The sequence below is a fragment of the Penicilliopsis zonata genome (assembly GCF_001890105.1).
Source record: "Penicilliopsis zonata CBS 506.65 unplaced genomic scaffold ASPZOscaffold_1, whole genome shotgun sequence".
Taxonomy (NCBI): Eukaryota; Fungi; Ascomycota; class Eurotiomycetes; order Eurotiales; family Aspergillaceae; genus Penicilliopsis; species Penicilliopsis zonata.
This window is the reverse complement of record NW_019208911.1, coordinates 2,112,343-2,138,586: the sequence shown is the minus strand read 5'-3', so window position 1 is coordinate 2,138,586 and position 26,244 is coordinate 2,112,343. Positions and strand designations below refer to the sequence as shown.

At 53.4% G+C, this 26,244-nt stretch overlaps 9 protein-coding genes across 9 annotated transcripts; 5 read left to right on the top strand and 4 right to left on the bottom strand.

Moving 5' to 3' along the window:
• Positions 1-1,629: 1,629 nt before the first annotated feature.
• On the top strand, positions 1,630-2,530 carry ASPZODRAFT_127330 (hypothetical protein). Its single transcript, XM_022721719.1, has one exon. The coding sequence runs from the start codon at positions 2,009-2,011 to the stop codon at positions 2,231-2,233; it is 225 nt and encodes a 74-aa protein (XP_022585789.1). The 5' UTR covers positions 1,630-2,008; the 3' UTR covers positions 2,234-2,530.
• Positions 2,531-3,107: 577 nt separating this feature from the next.
• Positions 3,108-3,630, top strand: ASPZODRAFT_12117 (hypothetical protein; the record flags this gene model as incomplete). Its single annotated transcript, XM_022721278.1, has 2 exons — positions 3,108-3,382; positions 3,444-3,630. The coding sequence occupies 2 exons, from the start codon at positions 3,108-3,110 to the stop codon at positions 3,628-3,630; spliced, it is 462 nt and encodes a 153-aa protein (XP_022585788.1).
• Positions 3,631-5,926: 2,296 nt separating this feature from the next.
• ASPZODRAFT_56780 (hypothetical protein) lies at positions 5,927-6,973 on the bottom strand (the record flags this gene model as incomplete). Its single annotated transcript, XM_022728635.1, has 5 exons — positions 5,927-6,034; positions 6,094-6,164; positions 6,221-6,462; positions 6,535-6,841; positions 6,913-6,973. 5 exons carry the CDS (start codon positions 6,971-6,973, stop codon positions 5,927-5,929), a joined length of 789 nt encoding a protein of 262 aa, XP_022585787.1.
• A 1,562-nt stretch (positions 6,974-8,535) lies between these two features.
• ASPZODRAFT_138384 (hypothetical protein) lies at positions 8,536-9,090 on the top strand (the record flags this gene model as incomplete). Its single annotated transcript, XM_022724447.1, has 4 exons — positions 8,536-8,666; positions 8,796-8,861; positions 8,929-8,994; positions 9,051-9,090. 4 exons carry the CDS (start codon positions 8,536-8,538, stop codon positions 9,088-9,090), a joined length of 303 nt encoding a protein of 100 aa, XP_022585786.1.
• ASPZODRAFT_127324 (hypothetical protein) lies at positions 9,078-11,797 on the bottom strand. The gene is made up of 4 exons (XM_022721718.1): positions 11,755-11,797; positions 9,920-11,694; positions 9,718-9,841; positions 9,078-9,665 (listed from the first exon to the last, which is right to left on the bottom strand). Exons 2-4 carry the CDS (start codon positions 11,644-11,646, stop codon positions 9,459-9,461), a joined length of 2,058 nt encoding a protein of 685 aa, XP_022585785.1. The 5' UTR covers positions 11,647-11,694; positions 11,755-11,797; the 3' UTR covers positions 9,078-9,458.
• On the top strand, positions 11,761-14,202 carry ASPZODRAFT_163132 (hypothetical protein). Its single transcript, XM_022726607.1, has 4 exons — positions 11,761-12,158; positions 12,235-12,828; positions 12,923-13,146; positions 13,278-14,202. The coding sequence occupies exons 1-4, from the start codon at positions 12,068-12,070 to the stop codon at positions 14,064-14,066; spliced, it is 1,698 nt and encodes a 565-aa protein (XP_022585784.1). The 5' UTR covers positions 11,761-12,067; the 3' UTR covers positions 14,067-14,202.
• A 292-nt stretch (positions 14,203-14,494) lies between these two features.
• On the bottom strand, positions 14,495-15,697 carry ASPZODRAFT_56918 (hypothetical protein; the record flags this gene model as incomplete). Its single annotated transcript, XM_022728643.1, has 1 exon — positions 14,495-15,697. A coding segment is annotated over one exon (1,203 nt), but the record flags the coding sequence as incomplete, so codon positions are not given.
• Positions 15,698-19,655: 3,958 nt separating this feature from the next.
• ASPZODRAFT_148582 (hypothetical protein) lies at positions 19,656-25,196 on the top strand (the record flags this gene model as incomplete). The annotated part of the gene is made up of 5 exons (XM_022725393.1): positions 19,656-19,713; positions 19,791-19,934; positions 20,012-22,934; positions 23,618-25,055; positions 25,167-25,196. 5 exons carry the CDS (start codon positions 19,656-19,658, stop codon positions 25,194-25,196), a joined length of 4,593 nt encoding a protein of 1,530 aa, XP_022585782.1.
• A 212-nt stretch (positions 25,197-25,408) lies between these two features.
• On the bottom strand, positions 25,409-26,189 carry ASPZODRAFT_127316 (hypothetical protein). Its single transcript, XM_022721717.1, has 4 exons — positions 26,141-26,189; positions 25,708-25,954; positions 25,557-25,634; positions 25,409-25,494 (listed from the first exon to the last, which is right to left on the bottom strand). Exons 1-4 carry the CDS (start codon positions 26,158-26,160, stop codon positions 25,462-25,464), a joined length of 378 nt encoding a protein of 125 aa, XP_022585781.1. The 5' UTR covers positions 26,161-26,189; the 3' UTR covers positions 25,409-25,461.
• Positions 26,190-26,244: the final 55 nt, after the last annotated feature.

Here is a 26,244-nt window from a genome sequence, read left to right as displayed (position 1 = left end):
GGCACCCCAACCTCCTAATTATGTAGTAACAATGGGATGAAGATCAAATAGCTAGCTATAAATGATAGATAGAATATCCAGGTAGGTATAGAAATAAAATATAGAATATAGAATATTGAAAAGATGAATTCTCTGTTCTATGTAGAGTCTCTACGGAGTACCTGTATGTAGGACAGGATTGTTTTCATTACGTATTAATGACACGCGGCGACTTGGTCGTGCGCGTGCTGGACCCGTGCTCCAATCACGCCCGACACGGTTGGGCAGCATGGTTCATCAGGGCGAATATTCTTCCAATCCAGTAGTAGCTGACCTACTCCTTATTCTTTAAAAAAATAATTAATTAATTAATGGGTTAATCAATAAATAGATAAATAATAGATATGATATATTATTCAGGTCAGCTGCAGATTTGATAATGTGATCGAGATATGAGGTGGGCTGCCCAGTGGCCACAGACAGATGGAACTACCTGGTAATATCATGGCTACCTGGTAGGTACTCCGTTACTACTGTGGAACTGGAAAACAATAATAATTGGATAGTATCCAGGAAGATACTGCTCAGATACAGTGGAAACATGGCAAGGATTTACCGCGCGAGTCAAGCTGACCTACTTTTACTACCGAGAGGGATTATTCCTTGCAAATTATTTAATAAGGAACGTCCGAAATTCTTCTCGTAACATTGCACGGACCGTGGGAACAGCAGGAGTAGTTTGATCAGCGTCATTATTATTCAATGCTGGGAGGGTTTCGTCATAGGCGCTACGGGAGTACCGAAAGGTTCGGCGCCGATACTTGCCCTCGTGGTCTCTTTGCTCGGGAGATTCAGATGCTCCGTAGTTGTGTGAACTAACAGTAGGTGGATATTATTATCATTCTCATTATCATTCTTATTATCATTCTTATTACTCTAGTCTATTTAGTCTATACTCATACACTCTACAGAGTAGTTATGCCTGTTCATCTATTCTATACTACAGAACTATCTCTATACTATATAGTATACTCTGTATATAGTAAGTAGTATTTCTCTAGTTTGTTGTATTGACCGTTGGTCGATCTTCACCCAGGATGGTGGACTGACGCTTTTGATGCTGATCGTCGACCCCTCACCCCTGCTTGGGATATCCATCATTTGAACCCACGGAAATGGATCGTCCGCTCAGCTGTGGTTACTAGTTGGTAAGTTTACTTTAGCCTCCCCGCTTACTATGTAGTATCATGAGATACAGAGTAGTTAGTTACCTAGTAGGATTTACTCCGTAGGTACAGTTATACAGTACAGAGTACAGAGTACGGAGTACCAAGATATTCAGGGTAATTTCCAAAGTATCTACCTACGGTACTCCATAATAAAATAAAATATTATTGGTGTGTAGAGGCCAAGGAAGCTTCTCTTTCGGCGTACCATCTGTTGTCATAATAATCAAAATAAATAGTATTTATAAAGGAATTTATTATACCTAGGTAACTATAGACATGACAATAATATTATTTAAAATAGGTTGCAATTGCTACTAATGTAACGATCTCTTCTAGAAGATGGAAGAATTCCTATACAACACTACTCCGGTTTCGACGGCGGTAAAAAAAAAAAGAGGAAGAAAAACCGGACCAGTACAGGTATTACTTCCTCCTCCCTACCTAGGTAAAATCCCTACAACAGGTCATTGACTAAAACTCCGTACCTCGACCTACTATTCCGTACCTACCGAAGGTACGGAGTAGTACCTGTTAGTAGTACCTCCCTAGTACCTCCCTAGTAACTACCACTAACTGCGTTGGCGGTGGATGATGAGGATCTTCAACAACTTCTTTTCCTTTGCCGCCCGCTCGTTGGGTGGCTTCCCCCACCCTCGCCCCCCCTGTCCAGAGTCCACAGCCTGTAGGATCATAAATCTGCCACTCCGACGGTAGTCGCTGGCTGTTATTCCCCGCCAGAGGAACCACTCATGCCCTCATACCACCCAAAAAAAAAACCCACCAACACTCGACTCCTGTCAATGTCCACTGCCCTCTGTCCTCTCGCTGTCCACTCCACTGGCCGCTCGCCGTTCACCGAAACAAATCTATCCCCCACCACCTCCTCATTCTTCCGTTCTCCAGCGACAAACTCTCCTAGTGCCGCAAGCCCAACCGTAGTGGCTGCCACGAGTTCTGAGCTAACCTCGTACTTTTTCAGGGCCACCTCTCCCTCCCAGGCAGGTCCACTGACCACCGCTAGTTAACTAGCAGCCTACCTACCTGCTAACTAACTCCTAGTTGCTACTACTAACTACCTAACTAACAAACAACTAACCACCACCACCACCACCACCACCACCACTCTTCCTACTACTACTACTACTACTACTACTACTACTACTACTACCATTACTACCATTACTACCACTACCACTACTACCACTACTACTACTTACTCCTCCTCAACCACCTCACATCCACCTCCTCCTCCTCCCTCCCTCCTTCTTTCCTCCCCCCCCCAAGTCGACGTCTCTCGCAACGCCCTCAGTTTCACACCCGTTATTGCACCCTTTTGAAGCGGCCTGTCGTCGTCAATATTTCTGGTTTCGTCAGGCCGTCCATTCCGGTAATAACCTGTTTTTTTTTCCCCTTCCATCTTTCCATCTGAGGGTTACCTTCTCCCTCCCTCTCTCGCTTGTTTTATTTGATTATTCCATTTGATTTTCCTTATTTTTTTTTCCTCCCCCCTCCACTGACTCGGTTGCGGCGTTCTCAAGCTTCAACGCCAACCCCTGCGTATTACTCGGGTCACTCCTTTTTTTTTTTTCCCCGGGACCTTTTCGATTCGAATCCCACATCCTTCTTCTCAACGTCGTGTCCTACGCCCACCCCTCTCTCCCCCCTCCCTCTCCCGTTCGACGACCCCGGTAACTACCTCCAGCGGACTCAGATTTCCTTCATTGGAAACAGCAGGGCTAGGGGTAGTATCGTGGTCGCTCCTCGCCTCGCACCCCTCGCCCTCCCCCCCTCCTCTCCTCGACGACGTGCTCGTGTTGAGTGTGTGTTTGTGAAAGAGTCGAAGATTTTGGCATGGCCTCACCTCGGGATATGCATCAGCCGTCGTCTCCTGTTCCCGTCATGCCACAGCCCACCGACGCTGGTCGCATGCATATGTCTTCATTGTCTTCGTCGTCCTCGATATCTGACGCCGAAACCGAGCGCAGAACCCGTGCCGATCGCCCGCGCATCGCCAGCCGCAAACCTTCCGCTTCCATTCTTGTCCCGCGCGACCACCCAGAGATTGAAATCGAAGAAGAGGAGTTTCCCCCAGACGACGCCCGTGCCATGAGTCCCAGACGTAACTCGGCCGACCTTGAGCGGCTGGGCAAGGAGGCCCGCCAGACATTGCAGGAGTAAGTGCTCTTTTGAATAATACAGATTGTTTTAAGCGTTCGTCGTCTCATCGTCTTTTAGACAAGCAAAAGCTCTGCAGTCATCCCTCCAAGCCCTCGCCGAACGCATCGAGGCCGTCAAATCGGATCACGATAAACTTGAGAGCGAGAACAAGATGCTTCAGGACTACATTGGCGGTCTAACCCGCAACATGACCAAGACCGAATTGACTCGCGCCGGTACCAAGGGGAGAAAGTCCCAGAAATAGCCGCTACGCATCCTGGTCGCAGGGCGATCAGTACCCTCAACAACCTCCTTCACTTACATCGACACTGATATCGTATCAACTTTATTCCTCAACACCTTTTCAACAACAACAACAACAACAGCGGCAGCAGCAGCAGCAGAAACAACTACACACACACATTCGCCTTCAACCTTGGAAATCGAAACCTACACAATACATCAACATGCAGAACAGCACTTCCAGCGGTCTGGTCGTTGTCGCATGCCACCCACCACCTTGCAGTAGATCTTGTTCTGCAGCCAAATAGGCCGAAGATCTACTTAGCAGTAGTCTGCCTTACAGATCTCTGCTATGTGGAGCTTCCAAGGGGGCAAGATTCGTGACATCATTGCATTTATGGAATGTGCGCTCACCGCCACCTGGCCTTGGCAACTCACGGACCCGGTGATGCCACTACGTCTCCTCGTCCTTTTTTTTTATTTCTTTTGACTCTACCGCACTTGCGTACAACGGCTTGGTGGCATTCTGATTTCCGGCGTCCGTTCTGCATCTCTTTTTTTTGTTTTTTCTGTCTTGATTCTGTTTCTGTTTGTCCCCCCTTTTCTTTCTATGTACTCTTGTGGCATAGCGCGCTCGGCGTTGGGTACCTGGGAATTCTTTTATCATTAGATTTCAATGACTTTGGAGCCGCACTTGGGATGCATATACTCATCATGGCCAGCAAAAAGGCGGGAAGCATTTCACGGAGCCGATCTGTCTTATTCCATCTTCTTCGACTCTTCTCTTCGATTCTACTATTCCCTTTTTTTTTCCCCCTTCTTTCATCCTACTTTTCCTGTTGATACCTTCGCCTGTACATTGCTACTCATGGCCTGCAGCTTCCATAGCCAAGCATGAATCTGAATCTGAATTGAACCTAAATAGTGTAGTATACTAGTGTAGGTTCCCCAACTCCCTAGCTGGAAACGTATGTAGGAGACATGGTCTGTACGAGGCTGTGTTTACTCTACTTTCTGCTGGTCTCGTGTGTCGAGTGACACAACTCCAACAACCTGTCATCTGACAGGCGGGGAGGGGGGGGATCAATAAGAAATCAACAATAAAGAAATCAGAAATGTCAGCTTAAACCTAGAATATGACTGGGTACCTGGTACCTGTAGTAAATACTCCGGGGAAACTAACTACCTAGTACCTACCTAGGTAGTATCTACCTAAGGTATCGACTACTTACATGCAATACTGACATCCAGTAACTAGTCACCTAAGTAGAGTAGCTGGTTAACTGCCTGTTTCCGATGAGCTGTCGTCTCTTTCCCATCCAATGTAGACCTACAAGAATAGAACTGGTATACAAAATACAAAACAATGGATAGATAATAAAAAAAGTATGTGACAACTGTCAGACATCTGCAGATGCAGATCTCAATCATTTAATATCCCTGGAACAAATTCAGTTGGAACTTGGCGCCGTTGACGTCATTTCAAGTATTACCGAGTTGGTCCACCTGCTTCAGTCTATGTAGAGTACCTGTAGAAAGTAGCTCACCAAGGGTAGATAGAGTACAAAATATTCCTTAGAATAGGATGACAATTTCTTACCTACTAACTATCTAGTTACTAGCTGGAAGCTTATCCATGTCTATCTCGGTTAATAGGACTTCTCATCTTCCATTACTATCATGGAATAACTAGTTGAAGCTGTTCATGCATGCACGCACTTGATAATTGGGTAGTACTAAGATCATAGTGGCTAACTATCACTGACTTATAAGAAGCAAGTCAAGACTTATATAGCTTACCTTTTACTGACTCTATAGCTTACCAGACAGGAACTGGTAATATATGCAGACCCTCACATCTACTGATATCTTGTAGTCTAGACTACTCTTGTATGCATGGTGTTGGCATCTATCCTAGATATACTACAAAGTAATCTATTCTGTTTGATTGATCGTATTGGCCAGCTAGCTGCCTAACGTCTAAAATCGATGGACAAACATGGCACAACCAAGACAGGTCGAAACGGAGTCGGCATCCAGGACAACTCATTTCATTGCGTGTAAAGCGCGAGCAGGGGACGGGTAATTTAATAAAATCTCTTGGGGGAATTTAGGCTGTAGACAAAAAAAAAGAGCACAACACACGGCACGGATCAAGATCGAGCAAACAGGTGCCATCGGGTAAGAAGAGCAGACGAGATCCTCTCAAGTTTTCCGCCACAAGGGCAGATGAAACAGACCAAGTCTACCACTTCCCGTTCCAAGACCCTCGCTTCAATCTGTCAACCCGCCATGGGCGTGATTCCACCATGATCTCTTTACTCAGCGGGCTTCTCCTCGGCGGCGGCGGGTTCCTCCTCCTTCTTCTCGACCGGGGCGGCGCTCGACTCGGTGGCAGGCTCGGCCTCAGACGAGGTCCAGAGAGTCTAATTTGTTAGTCAAATTGAAGCAAAGTGAAAAGAAAAGGTTGGGAATGAATCTTTACCAGGTTGTCTCGGAGGAGCTGCATGATGAGGGTGGAGTCCTTGTAGCTCTCCTCGCTCAGGGTATCGAGTTCTAGATGAAATTAGATTAGCCAGTCAGAAGAGCCGGTGGATGAGGGGATGGCATACCAGCAATAGCATCATCGAAAGCCAGCTTGGCGAGGTGGCAGGCCTGGTCGGGAGAGTTGAGGATCTCGTAGTAGAAGACAGAGAAGTTCAGGGCCAGGCCGAGACGGATGGGGTGAGTCGGGGCCAGATCGGTCGAGGCGACCTCAGTGGCGCTCTTGTAGGCCTCCAGGGAGGAGTCGGCGGCGGTCTTGCGGCGGTCGCCCACGGCAAACTCGGCAAGATAACGGTGGTAGTCGCCCTTCCTGTTTGAAACAGAAGAAAGTCAGATCGTGGTTCTACAAGAAGGGAGGGGACAAAAGGAGTGCACCACGCACATCTTGTGGTAGAAGACCTTGGACTCGCCGCTCTGGGCAGAGGGGATGAGGTGCTTGTCCAGAACCTCGAGGATATCGTCGCAGATCTTGGCAAGCTCGGCCTCGATCTTCTGGCGGTACTCCTTGATCAAGGTGACCTGAGACTCGTTGCCTTTCGACTCCTCCTTCTGCTCGATCGAGGTGACGATTCTCCACGACGCACGTCTCGCGCCAATGACGTTCTTGTAGGCGACAGAGAGAAGGTTGCGCTCCTCAACAGTAAGTTCTACGTTGGAGGAAGCAACAACCTTCATGTTCTCAACCATCTCTACAGGCAAACAGTCAGTCAACCGGCGGGGTAGAACAGCGCCAGAGGTATTTAAGGTAGACGTGACGAACCTTCATAGCGCTCGGCCTGCTCAGCCAACTTGGCCAGGTAAACAGCGTCTTCGTGGCCCATTTTGAAATCTGTCAAACCACAAAAATTCATCAGCTTTTTTTTTTCTTGCTTCTTCTTTTGTTTCGTCTTTATCCAAATATGCCAACTCTTCTGCGGTGACCAGTACAATGACGAAGTCTCCAGTGGTCCCCTCGACAGATACGTCACTCGGCGTCTCGTTCAGCCGTATGGCCGCAGAACACGGCTGACCAAGGTGTTCTCGCGCAGGTTGCAACGACCAAACCGGAGAATCCCAGGGTGCGATCCATACTAGAACGCCACCGAAGTTGTGTGGGCAGCGGGTGATAAGTGATTCGGGACCGGTTGTTGTGGGCGACGACAGTGACAGGGTAAGGGGAGGGGTGTGTGGTTGCTATCTCACCTGACTAAACACAATAAAACGACGGGTGGGAAAAAAGAGCGGGAGGGGGAGGAAAACAAGAAGAGAATTCTTTGCAGGAGAGAGAAAAAATTGGCAGGGAGGAAATCTCTGATGGTCAATAGAGACAAACAGAGATCGAACGCGGTGTGGTGGAGTGGTATTTATTTTTTTGCTTCAGGCGTGGAGATGGGAAGGAGAGGGAAAGGGAAGTGGGAGGGGAAGAGGTCAGAAGGGAGAGCGGCGGTGGTGGTGGTGGAGGAGGCCAATGCCTGCCTTGGGTTGGGACGAGGCGGAGCCGCTCAAAACATCCATATATTTCCGCCGCGGGGTCAATAATGGGTGTTTGTGTGTCTGTTTCGATGGCTATGCATGGAGAAGAAGTCATTATTTTCTAATTTATTACTTTGTAGACCGCGTTGCTAAGTATATCTACCGGATTGTTTTTCTGCTGGCTGTGTTTGAGTCGCGGTGCGTTGAACTGCCTCCTTCTGTGTGGTTCGGTGGGCCTCCTATCGTCATCCCTATTTCACCGCCGCCAACCAGCATCAACAATCCTGGCACTCAGCATGAGCCTCGAGGCATGCACATATAAGGTCGAGTTGGATTATAGCAATCAAATCGAGAGTCTAATAACAGAGTCTCGACGGAGTCTCGACGGAGTACTCCGTAATAGGGATATTACGAACGACCTATAATCTCTCTCTCCTATTGCTCGTCTTACCTAGTCACTACTCCGTACTGCCTTGATTATTGCAGAATAGGATCGATTTTCTCCTGCAGTGAGGTATCATGGAACTAGTTAACTACAGAACACCTTGTACCACGAACTCGGCCTTCTCAAAATCGATAGTCCCTTGTCGATCGCAATGACTTTTCGAGCGACTCCTGAGATGGTCCAGACAACCCGCGGTGGCTGCCAAAATAACTACGGAGTACGGAGTATCTAACCTAAGTCGGTGCTAGGCGGGAACTGGGACAGACAGTCGACTTACATAAGCATGGCACGACTGCCCGGTCACCTGATGTGCCCTCGGGGTATGCTCGGGTCCGTGTCGTCATTCCGGCTCGAGCACGCTATGCCTGGTTTAAACTGCATCTCACTCGCCTGAGACTCGTGTACACTTTTCCTAATCTCCCCGCCAAAAAAAGAGTATTCCTCCTTCTTTTCGATCTTCATCCCCTCAAATCCTCAGATCCCAATATGCTTCGCCAAGCTGCTCGACCTCTCGCCTCTGCGAACCGTGCCCTTCTCAGCCGGTCCTTTGCCGTCGCTACTCCCCGGATGGGTGCTGGCGATACTGGCGCCCCCAAGCCGGGTGGTGCTGCTGCCGAGTAAGTCTTGCATTTCTTTCTTTCTTTCCCATCAATTATCCCAATTGACCTTGTCTCAATCTATCTTTCATTTCTTTGACATGACATCTTCTTTGATATGACATCATACTAATCGCTCTATCCCGCCAGGGACACATTCTCTCGTCGCGAGGCTGCCCAGGAAAACCTCTATATCTACGAGCAAGAAAAGGCAAAGTACGTTCCCATGTTATACTTTTATGGAAGTATTGTGAGATAGTGAATAAATCTGCTAACTACCCAGGCTCCTCGCCCTCAAGGCCAAGTTGCAGGAACAGCGCAAGCACCTCGACGAGCTCGACAAGCACATGTACGTCTTTTCTTTTCTTTTTTCCCCCCCAGATGCAATATATACTAACAGATTAGTGATGACTTGACCAAGAGCCAAGGTGGCGAGAAGAATTAAACGTGGGTTGTGTTGGTTACTACAAACTGTGTGATATGTGAAGTACATTATTAGCCAGAATCAACCCTTATACTCGTCTCTCCTCTCCAATATTGTATTCCTTTTAACGCCGATCACGGCCGAGGTTTCCAGCCTGTCTTTCACTTGGTTTGGGAGCTATTAATGAACGAATGATATATCTTGTCCGAATTCAATTATCTCATAGATATAAATGCCGATGTACAACAGGGAGCAATCATATCAAGTACCACGAAACCAGCACCTACTGAAGTAAAAAAAAAAAAACAAAACAAGAAGAGGAAAAAGAACCGTTGAACCCCAAATCCCTGACATCGCCCGTCTTAACTACCGAGGCAGGATCTAATGCTTTAGCGCCGCCCCATGTACGAGCGGTAAAAATCGTCGGCGGCACTTCCGCCAGCTCCAGCACCGCTAAACCCATGGCCAAGTCGCGAAGACAGGTTTTGGCTGGACTTTTGAGCAGCGCTGACCTTGGCCTGAAGTTCGGCGGTGCCCTGGTCGATGAGCTGGAGCTGGGAAAGGTGCGAGTTCAGAATGCGCACAATCTGGGAGATCTAATCACAGTCAGTGTATACATCTCTTAAAAAAGATAGGGAGAAAACATACGGGTTCGTCGGCTTTGTTGGTCTTGCTCAGTGTGGACGAAGCACTGTTGACTTCTTCGATCATACTGGTCAGATCCTTGCCCATCTCGTCCAGGCGTTCGGAGAGTCTCTCGGCTGTTTTGTATCTGCAAGTTGGTCAGCATGGGGTCTCATGTGGACGCCGCCCGATAGAGGGTAAAAAAAAGGTTATTGAGAATACGCACGTTCTTTCACGTTCCTGGTCGGGTCCTTGCAGTGCATCACCAAGTCCCACCTGCTTAGACATCATCTCGTCGATCTCCCGTTCGTACCGATCCAGCCACGAGGCCAGCTCATCTTGTTGTCCCTCTACTGAGGCGAGCTGGCGTTCAACCTCCTGGGTGGCCCGTTCCGCGTCGACAGTGCTGCTGAAGATCTTTTGCACCTTGGTTCCGTTCTCAATGAGCATGCGATCCCATTCGGCAACCTTCTCCGCCTGCTGGCGAAAGTCCTTCTGGTACTTGGTCAAGTCAGTGGCCCACCGAGTGATGATTTCATCCATCGTCTTGTTCTTCAACCGTGACTGTGCTGGAGGCGTGGGTCCCGCTGTAGAGGCACCCAGGGCAGCACCGCCCGTCGCTGCGGAGGCGGCACCAGTTGCGCCTGTAGCAGCGGCGGCAGCAGGGGTAGCCGCTGTCGGCGTGGCGGCAGTAGCAGCAGTAGTGGGGGGCTGCGCTGCTGCTGCCGGCTTCTCAGCAGGCTTGGCCCCAAACAAGCCACCACCTGCCGCGGCAGGAGGTTGGGTAGCAGGGGTGGTAGTGGTTGGAGTGCCCGGAGCAGCTGAGGTGGTTGCAGGCTTAGCAGCACCAAGGCCCGAGAAGAGGCCACCACCGCCCAGAGGAGCCGCCGCAGGTGTGGAAGATGGGGTAGCCGAGGTCGTGGTACCACCCAGACTGGGGAAGAGGGACTTCTGCGGGGTAGCGGTCGAAGTGGCCGGGGTAGCAGAGGGTTGGCCAGCAGTAGCGGTGGTTGTAGGGGTGAAAGCAGATTTTGGTGTCGAGTCGGTTCCTGCAGAAGGCAGCTTAAAGAGCGATGGTGCGCCTTGGGTAGCCGCGGTCGCCGGGGCTCCGAACAGCGAAGGAGCACCGCCTGCTGTTCCAGAGGGAGTTGTGGATTCAGCGGGTTTGGAAGTATTTAGGTTCCCAAAAAGACCACCTGCAGGGGCGGCAGAGGGTGTGGAGCCAAACATTGGCTGTTTTGGGGTGTTTGATGTGAAGAGCCCCCCGGAGGACTGCGGTTGAGAGGTTCCGCCCAGGGTTGTGGTTGAGGTCACCGCAGTCAAAGACGGGGTTGCTGTGGTTGTTGAAGGTGCACTCGTAGTCATTCCACCAAAAAGATTCCCGGCTGGCTTTTGTGCTGCCTGTCCAAATAGTGACTGGCCCTGACCTGCGGTGGTGGTGGCTTGTGGAGGAGGACCGGCCGGTGTGGTAGATGTGGTATTGAACAACCCACCACCTCCCGAAGGGGCAGGCGTCGCTTTCGCGCCGCCAAAGAGCCCCAGAGGTGTGGTAGTCGTTGCGCCACCGATCGTGCTGGTTTGGCCTGGTGTGGCCGCCTCCGTGGTCTTGTTTGCCGTGGAGGGCGTTGCCCCGAATGGGGATGGTTGAGCTGGCGTGGAGGATTGATTCTGGGCACCAAAGCTGAAGGCAGATGCTCCAGTGGCACCAGCTGTGTTACTACCAAACAGCGAAGGAGCCTGTCCGGGAGTCGAGCCACTGCCAAAGAGAGGTGACGGGGCACCTGTCGTCGCAGCACCCACATTGCCGAACAGGCCCTTTGCCGCAGGAGCGGATGAGGTATTCTGACTGTTGGTGCCAAACGGACTCGACGTGTTGGCAGAGCCAAACAGATTACCGCCAGAGGGGGCGCCAGTGGCAGGCGTGCCGAAGCTGAAGGAGGGAGTTTTCGACATCTTCGCGACTTTCAACACACGCAAGGGAATCAATCAGCAGAGCTTGTCCTAGACGAGGCTACAGTCAGCTGGTAAGTAGTTTTCGGTCTCCGCGCTGCATATACGAACTGCGATCAAAGTCCAGAGCCTCCAAATTTCAAAAGACCGGCTTGGTGGAAGCTTGCTTGGGCCTGCGTCCTTCACCTGGAGCCGAGTGTAGAATTATGAACGGAGCTTGGAAGACGCGCATTCTCGGCGGTTGACGCCCGCCTGATGCCTAAGGTGTCTATTGTGGCCTGAGGCATCAAGGCAGCGATGCGTTACTAACCAACACGGCTCGACCGCTGAATATCGCTATCACCCACCTATCCTCACTGGTCTATCCACATTGTCTACTCCTCCACTACATGCATTTGAGATCGACATTTGGCACGCTACATTGATGTCGGACCGGCCCTCGCGTCCGTCCAGTTCCTACCTGGAGCCCCCGAAGAAGAGCGTGGAGTTTGAAGACGTAGGGGCGCAGGAAACTGGTACGGTTGACCCCACCTAATAGAGAGAGAGAGAGAGAGAGAGAGAGAGATCACATTGCTAACAGGGATGGTATAGCCTCCAATAGCGACGATGACCACTTTTCCGATGCCAGCGAAGGTCGTGATTTCGCTCACTCGCACCCGCCGTCCGGTCGCGCGTCACCCGTTCCACGCACGCGAGTAGAGAAAGTGGACGATGAGCCCCGGTATGGCGAGGTACCAGGCACTACTGCTTACGAAAAACGAGGGCATGATGCAGTGCCCGATGAAATTGAGGTCATTCCTGAGGGGACACGCAGCCGAAGCCATTCGGCCGTGAGGGATTTGGATCGCCCTGTGACGCCAGGAGGCACGCCGATTCCCCGAACACTCGTTGAAAAGGTGGACCCGACGTCACCTAGCCTTGGTGAAATTCCGGGGACGGCAGCGTACAAGCAGCGGAAGGCAGATGCGGTGCCGGACCTTGTTGTTCGTGCTGGGGATTTCTCTGCTGCCCAGTCTCCATTGCTTGAGCCTCAGAGAAGCGGAACAGCGACTCCTGTGCCAGAGACGCGTCTGTCTCGGGTTGATTCGATTCCGACCGATGAACTGTCGTCGCGTCTCCACGCACACCAAAGACAGCCCAGTGATGCAATGCCCGACTCGGAAGAGACGATCGGGGATGTATCCAGTAAGCATCTCTACCTCTTTTCTACTTCTTCTATCAACAATGGTTCAGGGACGGTTGACCAATTCAGATTCACCAACTAGCTCCACACATCCAGATCACGTCCGATCACAACCTTGCATAGAAGAGAGTGGCACTGAGGATGCTGATGGTTTGAATGATGTTCAAGATAATGACGACGACTTCGATGAGTTTGCTGAAGAACAAGATCAGCCCATGGATGATGATTTCGGAGACTTTGACGATGGGTTTCAGGAACCTGGCGAGGATGTGGTCGAGGAATCACCCAGGACACCACCAGCGCCCAGTCTTCCGCCGGTTGTAAGTAGATCAACAGCTATGGAACTGCTGCTTTGCCTTGCCCCCCCCCCTCGCCAATCAGATTCCTAGCCTCCTTCCTTCCATTTGTTCGTAAAAAAATACTGATGATAAAAAAAAATTAAATCCGGCAGCCCCAACTTGTAGACTTTGACACCTTTACCTCGCAGTCCGACCTCTTCGCCGCGCTGGACGACCACCTGGATCTGCTTTACCCTTCCTCCCAGGATCTCAGCAGCCTGCCAGCCATCGAGCCCATCCCCGACCAAACCGCAATCTTCACGACGGACCGGTCCCTGTCGCTGTGGTCACAGCTCGTGGCGCCGCCGCCCCTCCAGCCGCAGAACTGGGTCAAGTCGCGCATCCGCCGGCTCTTCCTCGTCTCGCTGGGCGTACCCGTCGACCTGGACGAGATCCTCCCGGCCTCGAAACAGAAGAAACTCGTCCTCCCCTCGATCAAGCTTGATGAAAACGACGGCGTGGCTGCGTCTCCCGCCGGCGCCAGCGGGCCCGGCCCTCACCCGCGGCCTTCCTCCTCCAGCCAGGCGAAGAAAGACGGCGGGCCGGCGGCCGCCCTCGCCGGAGAATCAGACACCCCGCGCAGCTCAGGCCAACTCAGCAGACAACACCACCCCCACCATAGGTCGACAACATCGTCTTCGAGGCGGCGCGCGGCCTCCCCCGCGCCAGATCTGGATCTCTCGGCTGTACGCCGGCTGTGCGCGACCACCGACGCCGCCCTCGACGGCTTCACGGACTCGGAGCTCCGCGACCATCTCCAGGAGCTGGAGCGGACAACCCTTCGCGCAAGCACGGTGCTGGAGTACTGGTTGAAGCTGCGGGATGGGTTGCTCGGGGAGAAGGAGGCGTTTGAAGGCGTGATTGAGAATCTGGTCAGTCATGCACGGAGAGTGAGAAAGTAAACAGACTCTCTCTCTCTCTCTCTCTTAAAAAAGTATTCTTGGTTCAGGTTCTGGCTTAGTATAACTAGTCGGTCTCTGGTAGGGCTGGCCTCTACTATTTTAGAGAAAAGAGTCGAATACATTAATAAAGAATCATATCTTATTTACTTTCTTTCTGTAATTCAAGAATTGCCTGTAGCATAAGCATTACTGTTCTAATAAATCCCGAATGTACTCAACCATACCCTTACACTAGTTAGATAAGGTACATACACAGAAAGCTCTAACACTAGAACCAGCCGTCAAGAGGTTGCAAAGGAGTAAATTGCCTGGTGTGGGTATCATGTGCAAAAAACAGAGGGGGTACATCAAGTACCTGGATGAAAGACGCTGGGAAGAAATGTAACGGGCAAGAAGTAGAAAGGATGTTTATGGAATGATTGCAGCCATCATTCTAATTCAATGATCACCGCTGTTTCCAAAGAGTTCCCTCTTGTAGAATTGTTGGTGGAGGAGCTCTCTGTTTTATATGTCGTCGGGGAAGCCATGCGTTTGCGTTTCGCGCCGGCGGAAGAAGAAGAGGAAGAAGAGGAAGAAGAAGCCGGATGTTCTGATGAAAGTTGCCGTGGCTGCTGCAACTCCCAAGACCCGTCGGCCTTGATTTTGATGGCCTTGGCCTCGCCTAGGCGGTTGGTACGCTGTAGCTCAGCGTGCACGGCGGCCAGGAAGCCGTCGATGATCAGGTTCTGCGGGCGGGCGTCCAGGTTGCAGATGGGACATTTCCAGTTTTCCTTTAACCCATCCTTGCCGGATTTCGACATTCGAGTCATAAGGTAGGTGTCGAGATCGAAGCATTCGCGATGCGTGCAAGCGCTGCCGCGCGCGGGGACATTGAAGATCCGAGCCATGAAGGGGTCCAGCAGGTCGATGCTGAGATGATCGTTGACGACGGCTAGGTCGTCGTCACCATCGGTAACGCTGGATGAGAGGCGCCTCCGGATCTCCTCGCAAGACTGTGCAGCCGGGATGGTGCGCACCAGCTGCTTCACGAAGGCCAGGCTGGCGACGTCCAACACCTCCACTCCGGCAGCGTAGAACACGTCCTGCTGCTCAGCGGGACTCCGCAGAAGGTGAATCGAGACCTGGTTCATCCCTTGGCGCAGGCCGTCCGTGATGTCCAGTGCAAGGTCCTTACCGTTGTGGACTTTGCGCCGCACATAGTGCTCGACCCCGTTGATGAAGACGTAGATGGCACTGGGCCAAGTAGTTTCGGCGACACTCCAAGCAAGGTGATCGAACTGGATCATCGCAGGCGACACCTTGATGCACCGCAGCCGGTAGAGTAGGCATCCTTCTAGTAGAAGCCGCACTGGCCGATGACCTCCTTCGTTCGGCAGATAGTTGGGAAACCGCATCCGCTCTTCGCTCGAGACGGAAACGGTCCACTCAAAAGAACACGCCTCCTGTCCGAGATGGCAGGGTGGTACTGCGAATCCCCGCACATACTGGAAAAGTCCCGTCTCCTCATCGCCAGTCGGGCCCCGTTGGACCAACTTGCATAGCGGGTCTCGGAGGTGGGCCTGGTGCAGCCCCGCATGAAGTGAACTACGCGGAGGGTTGTGTTGGACGAAGCCAGGCTGAGGGAGGAGGGGGGGGTGTAATGGAGGATGGTTCCTTGCTTGTTGCGGCTGGGAGGAGGTAGGTGTGTGAGGGACGATCGCAACTGGCGGGGCCTGTCCCCTACCTCTTCGTGTGCCTCTTCTAGGGGCCGCACTCGTTCTTGATTCCCGCGTGGAATTCTGGACGGCAACGTCAGCCCGAATGGGTTGATGGCCGCCACGAAGAGATGGACGCCCGCGTCCGCGTGGCCTTGCCCTCGGGGCGGCGGCCGGGGAACTCAAGGACACCCGAGCCGTGACCTGCGGAACTTCGGCTCGAACGGTGGGACTATTGTGGGTTTGGGGAGACTGGAGCTGATTAAAGGCCACGGGGATTGGGTGTTGCAAGGGACGAGGAGCGCCTTGGGGTGGAAATGCAATAGGCGAGGGCCGAGCAGACGAGGTAGAAACGGCGGTTGCCGGAGACTGTGCCTGGGCCACGATCGGAGTCTGAGCTGCCGGTTGCACAGGCCGAATAATGTTCGTCGTTTGAAGGTCTGGTAGAGAGATAGGCATCACTTGTTGAGGTGACTGCTGAGGAAGCTGTCGGGGGATGCTCGACGGCGGCAGTTCTCGGGACATGGCAAGATACGTGCGGATGAGAGAATCATAGTCCCTGGGCGGTTGTGCGTCGGCCCCTTTATTGAGAGAAGAAATATAGGCGCGCCAGTCGTGATCAAACAGATTGCGCAGGCGTGCTGCGAGGGATTCGTAACCTCGGCCGTATACCACGCGACACTTGGCTCGGAACACGATCGACATGAGCACGAGAGACGACATCTGGAAACTGACGGCCAGCTCTTCCACAATGGGCGGGTATCCCCGCCGCTTGACCAACTGGTCGTAGGGGCCCCATCGTTCGGCCATCATGGCGAAGATGGTCGAGACGGTCTGCATGACGGTTGCGTACGGTTCCGGGTGTAGCTGCTGCAGAAGCGGCAGAGGATAGGGAAAAGAGATACACCACTTCAGGAAATCCCCCGTGAGGCACCGATTATCGAGCAACAGCAATTTGAATATACCTAGGCCTTGGGCCTGCTTGGGGCCGATGCCCGGCAGTGAGAAGCACTGCGAAGGAGCAAAGGTGTAGAAGCAAAACACTTGGTGGAGAACGACGTAGACCAGATCTTCCGCCTCACACGCCTCTTCCAGCAACCGGACGCGAGGCAGCTCCACCGACTCTGACAACTCCATGGATCCTGGCCCCTGGGCACGTAGAACACCCAGCTTGGCTCTGCAGTCCGCCCAGAAGCTCTTATCCATCCTGACACCAAGCGAACCGACAGAACTTGCCGTCTCGTTAACCGGCACTGCCGGCGGCATTACCATTGACGCCACTGCTGGCTGAGACTGCACTGGAGGAAGGGAAGCGTTGGTGTTGTTGGTGTTGGTGTTATTCTGAGTGCATGCTGCAGCATCGTCCACCCCGTCAAGCAGCCCGGCCGGACTGGTGCGAGAGCCGCTGCTCGGGCCTGGCGAGGGTAAAGCCTGATCATTGGGTAACGGAGGAGCATGAATCAGATGAATCGGATTGGTAGAGATAGGAGGAGGATTGTTGGGTGAGCCTGCGGTTGCACTGTGCTGCGGCGGCGTTTCGACAGGAGAGATCAAGCCTCCTCCTCCTCCTCCTCCTCCTCCTCCCCCTCTAGTCTCTCCCGAGGTCACATTTGGCTGCGTAGATGGTATTGGGGCAAGTGCTCGAAGAGACTCGCCGTTCTGACGATTCGCAGGGTGAGGGTCCTGCGAAAGATTCGTCGTCGTGTTTGGATTGTTCACCAGCGCGAGCCGCGTCGGGTCGGTAGGCACGCCCCCAGACGACTGCATCCACGAGGGCTGCCTCCCCCCTAGAAACAGCTGGACGGTCGAGTTTGCAGTCTCAAAGGCCGGTCCCACACGAAGATTACTCGAGACCGGAGGGATTCGAGGATCTGCAGACGTCATGGTGAGGCGAACGCATGGTCGGGTCGGTATCGCGGTCGCGGTGGGAGGGAGCAGCAGCACAGGACGTAAGGGTGAAGCAGGGCAGGCTAACAAGTCAGCAAGAAGAGACAACAAAGAGAAGCTTTGAGAAAGCCGAGACACAGTCTACCAGAAAACTCCTTTGACCGCTTCTGACGCCACAGAGGCAGGCGCTTGTATTGGCCTCCGACCGAGGTTTTAACGCCGTGAAAGAAAGGACGCACTCCAATCCCGCCCGGCCGGCGGTGGCAGGAGATGGGGATAAAAGGATGACGACGAGGACGAATGCAGGCCTCTGTCGTTTCCACCGCTGCGACGAGAGAGCCAATTTCGAGAATCAGGGTCAAGATTAGGTTAGGATGGAGCAGCTCTGTCGATCACGATCTCGATTGGTGTCCAATGCTATTAAGTACGAGTACTCCCTGGTAAGTCACTTCTACTACTACTGCTACTGCTGCTGCTGCTGCTGCTGCTGCTGCTGCTGCTCTCGCCGAGTTTTGGACTGAATACGGTGGTTACAAGGTCGTGAAGAGAGAGAGCAAAAGACACATCATGATTTTATTGACGAGAGTGTGATAGATCAATTAACTGTCTTGATGCCCTGAGACCTGGCAACTCCTGCAAAAGTACCCACGACAGGGGCTCGACAGCGCAGAAAACCCGTATATATTCGTCAGATATCTCTCTCCACCCGCTCTGAAACGTGAGAACTGTGCTGTATCGCCCTTAACCCATCCTCTTGTCGTGTTGTCACCCGGCGATCAAATGCCTGGCAGTGGCTGTCGCCGCACGCGGAACGACACGTACGAGACCGGCTGTCCGCACGAGTCCAGCGTGAGGATGAACACAGGCCGTAGCTTGGATGCAAAACGAGGGTAATAATAGCCCCTAGAGTTTAAGCAGTGATCGTCAAATAAATAGATAAATATCCCATAATGCATGTGGTTATACCTCCCCTGTCTTCTCCCTGGTCTCTTTTGGGAGTCGCTTGGCTACTACCTACACTATCCAGATCTTGCCAGTTGCCTCACTCTCTGCCTCTCCCCTCTCCCCCTTAGGCTTCTCCCATCAGATCTCAACCGGTGGTCGACCCAGCGTTGATTGACTTTCGGAGACTACCTGGCCAGCTACTTCTTTTTTGCCTCGTCACGGACCATTTCTCCAGCGATTGAGCTGCCGGTGACGCTCTGCCGCGCCACTCCCAGGGCAGACACGCTCAGAATCCCCCCTCCTCGACCGACGCGAGAGAGACTTCCAAACCTCCATCAGCACGCCCTTGATCTATCGATTCGGCATCCAACTCCACCTCCCAAAGACGTCTCCTGTCCCGACGTCTTGACCACCTCCTGCCACTGCGTCTGAGCGCACCGTTTGGGTCCTGTCGGAGCTTGCTGATCGCCCCGTTGCCTAGCCGCCTCAGGACTTCCTGACAGGGTCCTAAAGCTTGACTCTGCATCGGCCAGGAGACTTTGGGGATCTCGTTATCGTCAGTATTGGGATTTTCCCTCCTTCCTCCCTCCTTCTATTCGGTCTCCGTGTGTGCTCACCAAGTGGCAAGTTCCCTCCCTCCCTCTCTCTTCCTCTCTCTCTCTCTCTGCTTGTCCGACCGGTCTCGACGGCCCCGCAGCGGATTCCTGGCCAGAAGCTCTTCGTCGCATTTTGCCCCCCTCCGTCTCCTTCTCTCCCCGCCGACTGGTTCCGCATTGTGTGTGTGTGACCGTGTGTGTGCTTGGGCGCTGGGGAATAATCCATTCGCACAGTCTAGCCCTTCACTCACAGGTCCTCCTGTTTTTTTTTTTTTTTTTTTTTTTTTTTTTTTTTCTATCCCTGATAGGGCTGCAAAGGCGCCCATGTTGAGTGCAAGGCGCTGGCTACAGGAGCTTCTGTTGCGCATCATCTCCGCCGTCCGCCGACTGGAAGAACTGTGAGATTCGACCTGGCGCTTTGCATCGTGGAGGGGGAAAAGATCGTGGGAAAGACACATATCCATACAATGGCGAATACGGCCCCGCCCCGAAGTGTGCGCCCGGGTGATTTCTTGGTGGTTGTCCGTAAGTTACTGTTTCGTCTCTCATAGTAGGATTTTTGTGGGAAAAAAAAACGGCCTTTGACACGAATGGTTCTACAGATGATTTTGAGGCCCGCGGCACCGACGAGCTGACCCTTCGTCGAGGTGATAAGGTTCAGCTGGTAGAGCTGGATGAAGGGTTTGGGGATGGCTGGTATCTTGGAAAAGACATCAAGACGGGGGCGACAGGGCTGTTCCCGGGAGGTAAGAGCTTGCTCACAAAAAAAAAAAAAACAAATTGTAACGTACATGGACTGACAGATGATCGTGTATCCATCTAGTGTACACTGCGGTAACTCCTAAGATCCCTGTCCGGCAGCAGATCCAACCGCTTGTCTCGTCTAGCCCCGAGTCGCGAGAAGAAGACGAGGAGGAGCAGGCCGCCGAGAGCCTCACGGACAGAGACGCCCCTGTCATGTCGCCGATCAGTGAAGATGGCACACCGCATGCCTCCCGCCACGTGAGCGCCTCTGATATGCAGCTCCCGGCCACGACGGCGAATCCCGCCGCAGCGACGCCGTCGCCGAAACAGCCGCAGAGATCCAGCTCCTCGCCGCTGCCGGCCAAGTCGCTGGCGGCCGATATCCAACAGACGATCAGACAGTCGATCGATAGCCAGATGAACGGCGAGGACAGCCCTGTCATGAACGAGACGCTGAGCGTCATCGACGAACATATCACCAACCTCAGCACCCCTCGCCACAGCATCGCTACCCAGGACCTGAAACCGGTCAATGATTCCGCCAGCGAGTACAGCAGCCACATAAGTCACCGCCTCTCCTATATCAATGGCCACGAGACAGAGGAGGAAGAGGAAAATCAGCCGACGGAAGAGACGGTCCGCAATTGGAGTCAGGCCGAAACCGCCAAACAACTGCGGAGCTGGGGCATCGAACCCAAGCACTGCGACATCTTCGAGGAACAGGAGATCACCGGCGATGTGCTCCTCGACATGGACCAGGATTTCATCTTCATGAAGGAGTTCGACTTTGGAGTCATGGGCCGCAGGCTAAAAACCTGGCACCGCATCAAGGCCTTCCAGGAAGAGATCAAAGGGCTCAAGACCCCGCCGCCGCGCGGATCGATTGCGGGCTTGCCGGGCGCCGCGGCCTTCCCTTCGGACGAGCGTGCAGCCAGCCGCGCCGGTCACACCGGTCCTCTATTCCCGCGGATCCCAAGCCTGTCAGAGAAGTCCCCGTCAAGCTACCACCAACACCGGACGTCAAGTATCTCGATCCAGCATCCTCGGCTCGTCAGCTCGACGATGACCAGCAGCAGTAGCAACAACAACACGGCCGCTAGCTCCCCGATGACTCCGCAGACTCCATCCTATGGTCGGGACTCACTACGGCGACCGTCAGCCGCCTCCATCCGGGAGATCAACCACTCCCGCCGCCATTCCTCTATTGACGCTACGGGTCGATCCCCCTTGCTCACGGATACGCCATCGACAACCCATCGCAAGAAGCCGTCGTTTGATCGGAATTGGACCATGTCGGCCGGTGCTCAGGGGCTGCCGCCTCGTCCTGGAACCTCTTCGGGGGCAACGGCAGATGGCATGCTTCCTCAGCATATCTTTCGGGGTGCTGCTGAGACCAACGGGGCGGCAGCAGATTCCGCCGTGACTGCTGGTGACCGGTACGACGAACTGGACCGGGGCTATTTCTCAGGTACCGAGGTCGACAGTCGGAGAAGCCGACGGCTGCTGCAGAAGCGCACCAGTACCAATGGAAGCCTAGGCCACTCGCAAAAACCCAGCTATACGGATGACCAGGGGCGCGCTAACCTACGCCACTCGCGCATCGGCAGCGCCGAATCGATCCGAGACCAGGTGAAACCCATCTCTGCCGCTGCCACCATCTATCACAAAGATGCTCCTCCCAAGGGTCGGTTCCGAAGCCTCAGCACGCGTCTTGTCGAACGATCGTCAGGTCAGCAGCCATCCCAGTCCTCTACATTCACCAACCCCGAGGAGAAGAGCTCCGGCGGCCTGAGTTTTCTGGCCTCGCTTGCCCCCCTTGTTGGGAAGACGGACCCAGAGATGCCTGCTCGCTCCAACACCACGGCTCCGTTGCAGGTGAACAAGGGCGCGGGTCCGAGATTCCGACGCACCATCGGTCTGCGGAATATTTCAGACGTGATCGGAAAGGGAACCCCAACCAACAGCGACAGCGCTGCGACCCCCGCCTCGCCCAGCAAAGACCAGGATCCTTCTTCCTCTCGGGCCGGATCGACCACCCCCTCTGGAACCTCGTTCAGGAGCTCCGAGCGTCTCAGCACCGATGGCTCAAATAAAGCCACCACTACCGATAGCAGTGTGACCGCTCTTCCACGCCCGAGAACCTCTGTCAAAGGCGGGGTCAAATCCAAGAAGGACACGAGCGCCTACACGCGGGGGTTGGAGAAGAAGACCCCACAGGAACAGATCGAGGGATGCGACTACTATGGGTGGATGAAGAAGCGGTCTTCGAACCTCATGACCACCTGGAAGCCGCGTCTCTTCGTTCTCCGGGGCCGCCGGCTATCTTATTACTATTCCGAGAACGACACAGAGGAACGCGGCCTGATCGATATCACTGCACATCGCGTCCTGCGCGCGGATAACGACCCGATCATTCAGCTGCACGCGACGCTCACGGGAGCGACCTCGTCCCCGACCTCGCCACCCAATGCGAGCAGCCCAGATGCCACATCGTCGTCGCCCACGGCGGCTTCCACCTCATCCAAGACCAAGGCCTTGGGTGCCGAGTCCCCCTTCTTTTTCAAGCTGGTGCCCCCCAAGAGCGGGTCGTCACGCACGGTGCAGTTCACCAAGCCCGCCATCCATTACTTCCAGGTCGACAACGTGCAGCAGGGCCGCCTGTGGATGGCGGCGCTGATGAAAGCAACCATCGAGCGCGACCTAACCCTCCCCGTCGAGACGACGAACAAACAAAAGACCATCAGCCTCAAGCAGGCTCGGTTGATGAACCAGCGGCCCCCAGCGCTCATGACGACCCTCGGCCAGGAGCCGCCCGCCGCCGCCGCCGCCGCCTCCAGCAGCAGCACCAAGAGCCCCCTCCAGGACGAAGACCACCATGGCCTGATGATCCAGGGCCTCAACCTGGACAAATCGTCACCGGCTGAGGACGATTTCATCTCCTCGCCCGTCTTTGGCTCGCTCGACACAGGGCCCATCTCGTTGCTCCCTGACTCGCCCGCCGAGTCTACCTGAAGTGTCTAGAACTCTTTTTTTCTTCCTGTCTTCATGACCCAATGATTGACCTGACCTGATCCCCTACTCTCTATCATGTAGCACCACGGCGTTTAATACGATATACCCCTCGTTTTTTACATCTTACACTGTTCCCCCCCCCCCCCTTTCTTTTCTTTTCTTTCTCTTATCGTTTTTTCCATATATTTCTAGGGTTTTACTTTGTAATAACTATAACTTGGATACTTCTGTGAGCTAGTTCTACAATAATATCAGTATTTTAGATCCTTTATAACAACTACTGACTATGTGGTCATTACTCTGTCCCCCTTGTATTTGGTAGTCTATCAGGGGAATCTTTTCCGCCTTGGCCACTGTTATTTGTGCCGTCCTGTCTCCTAGTTAACTTAATGCTTTCCCTTCTCCAAGTCGCTCCTTGTCATCTGATTGATAGTTGTATATTATTTTGATGTATTTTATTATTTTTTCCTTCTAGGTTTATACCCTTCATGTTCGAGTAATTCCACATGTCCATCCGCTCGCTCTTCGCCCGCGCCCTTGTCCTGCTTCTCCCGCTCGCCATCGCGTCCCTCATCTCCCTCTACCTCTACCCAGCGGTCCAGGGCTGCGCGTTTCCCGTCCCGAAATCGTCGTCCTCGCGTCGCGGCCATGATCCTGCGCCAGCTGTTTTCAGACTACTAGTCCTCGCGGATCCCCAGTTGGAGGGCGACAGCTCGCTGCCGAGCGCGGAGGATGAGCTCCTCCCGCGTCTAGGAGCGCGGTGGACGACAGTCAGGGAGTCTATTGAGACACAAGATGATAAGGAGAAGAAGAGAGATGTCTTTCGCCAGGGAACTAGCATCTTTTCTACGATTTCTAACGAGCTGCGCCTGTTCGTCACGGAGGACCTGCCTCGCTCGCTGGGTGCGACGCGCAAACGTATCGATCTGTGGGGTAACGATCACTACCTCGCTCACATCTACCGCACGTTACACTGGTGGACGCAGCCGACGCATGTGACCGTTCTGGGCGATTTGATCGGCAGTCAGTGGGTGACGGACGAGGAGTTTGACCGGCGCAGTGGGCGATACTGGAACCGGGTGTTTCGCGGGGGGGTCAGAGTGAGCGATGAGATTACCTCTCATGCCGGTGTGGACGTGGACCATACAGGATGGTCGAACAGGATCATCAACGTCGCGGGGAATCATGATATCGGGTACTCCGGGGACGTGAGCCAGGCGCGGCTCGACCGTTTCGAGCGAGCGTTTGGCCGTGCGGACTGGGACGTGCGGTTCTCTTACGAAATCGAGAACAACGATACCGATACTGATGCTGATCCTGATACTCGCTCGACAACTACCCTTACGCCCACCATCCACTTGATCAATCTCAACTCGTTGACTCTCGATTCCCCCCCGTTCTCGGAAGACATCCAGGGCCAAGGATACGCTTACCTCAACGATGTGATCTCCCACCGCAGCTACCCGGTCGAGGACCGGACGACCTTCACCCTGTTGCTCACACATCTACCCCTGCACAAGGCCGACGGGATCTGTACGGATGGACCGCTTTTCACTTTCCACGACCACGACGACGAGGACGGCCCGGACGGCATCCCGCGCTTCAAAGCCGACGGCCTGAAAGAACAGAACCACCTCAGCGACCATGTCAGCTTCGTCGGCGTTCTGCAGGGCATCTTCGGCATGAGTGGTGACGAGCAGGTTCCCGGACATGGCCGCGGGCGCAACGGTCTGATCCTAACGGGCCACGACCACACAGGGTGTGACGTCGTGCATTATGTGAATCGGACGGGAAACAACCCTGATGGCGATGCCGACAGTGATCAGCCGTCGTGGTCCTGGGCTGCTAAACGGTTTGGCCCGTCCGCTTCCTCCCACCAGGATATGCCGAACACGCCGTCTATCCGCGAAGTGACGCTTCGGTCCATGATGGGGGAGTTTGGCGGCAACGCTGGCCTGCTCTCCGTCTGGTTTGATACCGACCCGGCTGTGCGCGAGTGGCGGTACGAGATCGTCATGTGTCCTGTCGGGGTGCAGCATATCTGGTGGGCTGTTCATATCGGCGCAGTCCTCACTCTGGGGGTGATGGCGGCATGGGCTGTAAGTTTTCTAGTAGGTAGAAAGGAGCAGCCGCGGAGGGAGACAAACGGCATGACAAGTCATGAGCAATAGATATTAATTAATATAATCACCACTTGGATATACTAGCTACATTGTCTGTAGCATAACAATCTAGATTGGTTGTCTACGTAGCCAGCCACCGGTTCAAGTTCAATTGACAGGATAAGAGCCAGACACCAACGAGTAACTCCGGAGTATCATCAAGGTTATGGACCACTGTGTAGGATTCAGGTGTGCATTTTTGAAATTTTTTAATATTTCCGAAGGTCGCCAGATAGAAAGGATATTTCGGCTAAGAGAGATTTAGATTTAGAGAAAAAACTGGAAAACTTTCGTTATGCACCCGTATCCCGCCTGGTATTCGTTCCGTTCCTGCTCCCTGCTTTTTGTATTCTTTTTACATAACAACACCGGAGTTGGAAGCGATACGCTGTACATCGGATTAGCTTTGGGTCTGAGAAGACACTTGGATCATTCAAGGGGATGACCTACAGGCCAGAGCTCGGCGGCCTCCTTTCCGACGGGGCCGGTGATGGCGGAACCCTTCATTTCACCCTTGGCGTTGACAATCTAGAATATATCAGCATGATTCATATATATATATATATATATATATCCCTGCTGGAGGACAAGGGCCACTCACAACACCAGCGTTGTCCTCGAAGTAAAGGTAGATACCATCGGCTCTTCTCCAGGGCTTGCTCTGGCGGACGACAACGGCGGGCATGACCTTCTTACGGAGCTCGGGCTTTCCCTTCTTGACGGTGGCCATAACCATGTCACCGACACCGGCGGCGGGGAGACGGTTCAGGCGGGCACCGATTCCCTTGACGGAGATGATGTACAGGTTGCGGGCACCGGAGTTATCGCAGCAGTTCATCACGGCGCCACTATATGATCGAAAAAGAAGGCCGTTAGCCAATTCGTCCATTTTTCTTTTTTTTCCCCATCGCATTTCGAGATCGCATTGATTTCGTTGACAAAGATATCGATCGGTTTGGTTGACTTTTTCATAAAGTATCGAAGTTTCTTTGCACCGAGGGTTCTAGCGAGAGAGAAGAAGGAAAAAAACGTACCAAGGCAGACCGAGAGTCATCTTGAGCTTGTTGCCGGCGGCACCGCCACGACTATATAGAAAAATCACGTTAGCAAAGGAATTCCATCACTCTGTTTTCCTTTA